The sequence below is a fragment of the Arvicanthis niloticus genome, chromosome 11 (assembly GCF_011762505.2).
Source record: "Arvicanthis niloticus isolate mArvNil1 chromosome 11, mArvNil1.pat.X, whole genome shotgun sequence".
NCBI classification, from domain to species: Eukaryota; Metazoa; Chordata; class Mammalia; order Rodentia; family Muridae; genus Arvicanthis; species Arvicanthis niloticus.
Window position 1 is genome coordinate 71989519 of NC_047668.1, and position 6000 is coordinate 71995518.

The 6000-nt window shown below is 44.8% G+C and overlaps 1 protein-coding gene across 3 annotated transcripts in view; it reads left to right on the top strand.

The window, feature by feature from the left end:
* The window catches only part of Prkce (protein kinase C epsilon), a 486892-nt gene extending 482182 nt beyond the window's left edge, over positions 1 to 4710 (top strand). For 2 of the 3 annotated variants that reach the window (XM_076942405.1, XM_076942408.1), the window contains one exon: positions 1359 to 4710. In XM_076942405.1, coding sequence (XP_076798520.1) covers positions 1359 to 1505 — 147 coding nt within the window. In that variant the 3' untranslated portion in view covers positions 1506 to 4710. The remainder of the gene's footprint in view (positions 1 to 1358) is intronic. The other variant, XM_076942406.1, reaches the window with a different exon arrangement.
* Positions 4711 to 6000: the final 1290 nt, after the last annotated feature.

The following is a 6000-nucleotide window of genomic DNA, read 5'->3' on the forward strand; positions in this document are numbered from 1 at the left end:
CTGGGCATACATGCTCTGCTTTATCCCTCCTCCCATCTACCCCACAACAACTATAAACTATCCTTCAGGTCATAGCCAAACCCTGACTTCTCTCTGGAAGTTCTTTGTAAAACAGCGTATCCCAGACAAGCACACTGTCTTTCTTACTCATCTGTAAGTCCTTAAAGGTAGGATATTGTCAACATTCCTGTCCTCCCCCAAAACCAGGATATGTGGGTTGGTTGGTTGCTGCCCTCTACTCAAGCCCTCAAATCTAGGAGCCTGGGGAACTTGAGCATCTAGATGGGTTGTCTTGATCTTGGGAATAAGTCATAGATGCTTACTTATTGTGGCAGAACTCCAAGTAACTCAAAGTTAACTAAAAGGAGGAGCTTATGGTCCAGACTAGTGGTCCTCAGCCTTCCTAATGCCATGGCCCTTTAATACAGTTCCTCATGCTGTGGTGACCACCAACCATAACATTATCGTTATTGCCACTTCATAACTGTCATTTGGCTACTGTTATGAATAGTAATGTAAAAGTCTGTTTTCTGATGGTCTTAGGTGACCCCTGTGAAAGGGTCATTCAATCCCACCCCACAATGGGGTCATGACCCACAGATTGAGGCGCACTGGTCTAGACAAAAGTATGAAAAGATCACAGCAAGTCCATGTGTTGAATCACCATGGGGCCATAAAGTGAGATGCTGGTGAGGGCAGATGGAGGAAGGCATCCCTGGGTCCTGTCTGTAGCCCATCCTTACACAGAGAAAGTCCATATGAAGCAGATATGGCAGGACTATCAGGTCTGTCTCTATGGGAAGAAAAAAGCACTGGTGACATCGAGCAAATGGGTTTAAGTATGTCTCCTGGGCACACAAAGACTGTCTTCATGGAGCTTGATAACTATGGCAGATGCTACCAAGGGGGTAGGAGATTATGCATCTCATTCCACACACACACACACACACACACACACACACACACACACATTGCTCTCACACACATACACATGTGCATGCACACACACATGCACACACACAGGCTCACGCGCACACACGGGCACACACGTGCACGTGCACCACACATGCACACACGCGCACACTCAGCCCATGGGAACCCCACTTCCCTGCTTTTCCATCATACTCACGCACCCTCTTCCTTCTCACCTTGACTCATTTTTGCTCTCTTCCTCTTCACATCTGGGTCCTGGGGCCATCCATTGTTCTCTCATTGGAACAGCCCTGTATCTGTTCCCAGTAGCTAGAGGCCCATGAGAGGCTGGTCACCTCCTCGATACCCAGTCTCCAAGCGGGAGGGGGTGGGGCTCAAGAGGGAGGTTAGGCCTCAACTAAGCACCGTTCCTCTTCTCTCCACAGAAAACCAAAAGAGATGTCAATAATTTTGACCAAGACTTTACCCGGGAAGAGCCAGTCCTTACGCTTGTGGATGAAGCAATAGTGAAACAGATCAACCAGGAAGAATTCAAAGGCTTCTCCTATTTTGGTGAAGACCTGATGCCTTGAGAAAGCTGCTTCAGATGGAGTTAGCTCACGCTGCAAGGAGGGTGTTGAGATAATCCCATGTTGCAGAGGCTCAGAAGGTCCTCCTCCCCAGAGCCCCAGTCCCGTGTCCACTCTCTTATTTATTGCATTCCCTCACCCCACGCCATGTCCTTTCCCACCCTCCCAATGACCAGAAGGCACTCTTGGGTCTAGACTCATCAAGATGACAGATTTGAATTGTGTCTGCTCTGTGGGTAGCTGTGTGCAGTGTTGGGTTTGGAGTATCCATCCCAGAACCCAGAAACAGCTTCAGGTCTTTTATTACAAAGAAGAAAAAAAACCATGAAGACTCTGGCTCTGCCACTGGACATGGAATCCTGACTCCTCCCTTCTCTCATTCCTCCTGGTCCCCAGCCTGCCATCCCTGCCTAAGAGAAGAGACCAGAGTTTCTTCCACTTGAGGGCAGGTGCCTCAAGGCATGCCCTTGATGGGAGGAGCCTGGGGGTACTCAGGCTGGCCAACTGTGGCAGTTTGCTCTGGAATTGCACATTCCTGCTTGCTTTGGTTTTAGCTTTTTTTTGAGCATGCCAAAGTTGTGTGCGTTTGTATCTCACGAAAGAAATCTTTTTGATTTTGAAATCTTAACTTTTAAAGAAAGAAAGAGAGAGAGAGAGAGAAAGAGAGAAAGAAAGAAAGACAAAAAACTGTTACCAAGTTCACTTTCTAATTGGCCAAAAGATAGACACCCCAGTGTGAACACGGGTAGATATTAAAGGGCTAGTACACGGTGAGAATCCAGTCGTCCAAAGTTTATTATTGAAGCTTTAGTGACACATGAGGTCTATGCAGAGAGAGCAAAGGAAACTCTGGCTTCTCATCATGAGAATTCTCCCTGAGCACAAAAACCACCAGAGCAACAGCCAAGACCCCAAGGTTCCAGAAAAACTCCCAAATTGTCTCTCCAGTTTTGTCCCATGTTCCCAGCATAACCTCGTATTTTCTCTGCGCTTCTATAAGACGGTCATACCACGGTGTTGTGGTTTAAAACATCCAATATATGGAATAAACTGAAATATCTGCTTTGGGAATATAAGGAACAAAACACAACCTGGGTCAAGCAGAAGGTGTGAGGAGACTGAGGAGCAACTGACCTGAGGACTGACAAGGTGCTGGGATGTGGCCAGAGTTTTGGTGACATGCGATGGTAACTCACGTGGACTCTGTTTAATAGACTGATATTACCTCCTGTAGCCATGCTGACAGTGTTACAGTTTTTATTCCCAAGGGTTTCCTGTGGCTTTGTGTATATGTTCCCTGAAGGTCATTTGATTACCTATTTTGTTGAACTGATTTAGCAGGGAATGGAATCCATTCCAACCGTTGCACGTGGATTTCCCAACCGCCCCTAAATATATATACTTGTGAGTGGCAAAGTGGCACAAATGAAGCTTTTTGCCTTTTGTACATTTGAGATTTTTTTGTATATAGTGTTTGCTGCAAGGCCTGTGGAATTAATTCATTGAATATAGAGGTATCAACTGCTGCATGTTCAGACATATTATAAAACTTTAGTCTATGAAAGAATAACTATGATAATGTCCAGGTGCAATCTTCTTATCACCTATTGGTTCAAGTTACTGAGAGAGAGGTATGTTTCTTTCTAGGGAGGGCTGGGGTCCTTTATATTTTTTATTTCCTTTTGGGTTAAAAGTATAACCACATACTGAGCTCTGTTAAAGTCACACTTGGTTCTCCTGTGCAATGTCATGCCCTGATAGAGATGGCAGACAGAAAAGAATGTTCTCGATAGTGGTTCCCAAGCTTGGACAGTGACTATTTTGAGCCCATACTAAATGTGTCCCTATTTGCATCTGGCTGGTCACAGCCTTTGTCTCTAATCATGACCTTCAGTTCTCTTCTTTGCTTTTTTTTTTTTTTTTTTTTTTTTTTTTTTAAGAAAAACTCAGGTGTAACTGTGATCTGTTCTTATGATGATTGCAAATATTAAATACTATGCTGTATCAATCTGTATGTTTGGCATACCAGGGAAGTGATGAAGACCTTTAGGTTAATTTTATTTATCTTCAGTGACTTGACATACTGAGGGAAGACTATCTTTTGGAGTGGATAACAAGCACAGAGACATCTTCATGGTGGTATCATCTCAATGTTTAGAAAAACATGATAATACGCCCATCATACTCAGATATAATCAATCTCTGCCCCCCCATCCTCTGCTTCCTTCACCATTTCGAACATTGGATAGCCAGGGCCATTATCAAGTGCTTTTTGTCCCCCTCCCCAGGGTTTGGTAGTATTCATGTTACAGTGGGGGCTAGACCCTTCCTCATGGCCAATTGGCACTATGGCTGGGAAATCAAGCTATACATTCCACCAGCAACTCTAGGAAGTCTGCCCCCTGGCTTCCTTTTGGTGCCCAGAGCCCTGCTGGCTAGGAGGCATTGACTGAATTCAATGCTTTGAATCCAGTGGAGACCTACACAAGAGTGTGTTCCTTGAAATGTATACTGAGTCCTTTCAGCAAGACCTTAGCCATAGGGAATATGGCTTGGTGGTAGAACTCTTGCCTGGCTGGTGTGAATCCCTATACTCCAGCCCCAGCATCACAAAAACAGCAGTGGTAGGGATGCCCACGCTGACACCAAGGTATCTTGGGATGGCCACACTGACACCAGGGTATCTGGGAGTGGCCACACTGACACCAGGGTATCTGGGGGTGGCCACACTGACACCAGGGTATCTGCCAGGTCCTTATGTTTTCCAACTCTCACTCTCTTTCTCTTAAAGAAAAAAAATGCAAAAAAAAAAAAAAAATACGCCAAAAACCTACATGAAGGATAGTAATTCCTCCCTGCCTCTCATTATGGACTTTGTGAAGTAGAAACATATTTTTTTCCTCCAAAGGTAAAAACACCATTTATTCTTGCTTTAAAAATAAAAGAAGGCTAAAAAAAAATTACCTCTTTTTAAATTATGTGCAAAGTAATTCTGGCTGAATAGAGATGTATTCAATTTTAGGGGTTTTATTTTGTATTGTGAAGCTTTCTTTGTACACTTCTTTTCCTTTCTGGATGTGATTTTAATCCCTTGCCATCCATTAGTGTGATTTCATTGTAAACATTATTGTGCCAAATGTACTGTACTCAGAAGGATGTGAATGTGTATTGTTCCAGAACGTAATAAATATGATGACGTTAAATCTTCTTCTCTGTCCCAACAAGGATGTCTCTCTCTCTCTCCTTCTGCCTTTTGTACACCATAAATTCAAAACTTCTAGGATGGAGTTGTTACACTCAGTTGTTCTAGTGCTGACCCATCATGAACAAAGTTCTAGATTCAGTCCTCAGCACCCACAAGCCTCAGGGCAGTGACACACACCTGTAATCTCAGCACTTGGGTGGCAGAGGCGGAATGACCAGAGGTTCAGGGCCAGCGTAGGCTACAAAAGACATCTCAAAAACCAACCAAACAAAACTTCTAAAACCTAACCCCAGTTTAGTGGGACATAATTTGTAATTCAGCACTCAGGAGACAGAGGCAGGAGGATCCTGAGCTCAGGGTTAGCCTAGGCTACAGACTGAAACTTCAAAACTAGAACAAGTACATAGCCGAGAAGGTTCTGTGGGTGTGACCACATGCCACACAAGCCTGACGATCTGACTGAAGTCTCTGAAACCCACATTAACATGGAGAGAGATGACTCTACAGGTTGCCTTCTGGCACCCACACACGTCCCTTGGCACACATGCCCACCATACATACACATCAGAGCATTTTTTATTTATTGGGGGGGGGGTGTTTGGGGCAGAGGCCATGAGTGTGAAGTCGGTTCTATTTTTATGTGGGTTTTGGAGTTTAGCTCAGCTCATCAAGTTTCCATGGCCTGAGCCTTACTGTTCAAGCCATCTCACCTGCCCTAAAATCCTTTTAAGTTTAAAACAAAACTCCTCAAGTGTAAAACCCACATACTTTTTTGATTTTGCCTCTGTTTTTTTGCAGGCACATGAAGGCTGCAAAGCAGTATGTGCTTACTCTCCTGACACACCCCTGCTTAGTGACCAAAAAGGAAAGCCTCTATAGATCAGATGTGGCCCTGGTCCTTGGGAGGGGAGGCATCCGTCCCAGATTCAGGCTGTGGGAGTCTGGCAGTGATGAAGCGGGCACCTACATGCAGTTTCTAGTGCTGAGGGTGTACCTCGGTGGATAAAGTGCTTTCCTAACTACCGTGAAGCCTTGGGTTCAGTCAGCAGGAGCCCATAAACTGGGTATGGTGGCACATAAAATCTCAGCACTCTGGAGGTAGAGACAGAAGGACCAGAAGTTCAAGGTTATGCTTGGCTATATAGCAGGTTAGAGGCCAGCTTGGACTACATGAGTCTCTGTCTTAAAAACAAAACCAAAAACTAAAACAAAACAAGACAACAGACAAACAGCTCACAGAGGCAAAACCTGACGAGCACAGGTCATGCAGGCCTCTGTGGAATTCTGCCTTTG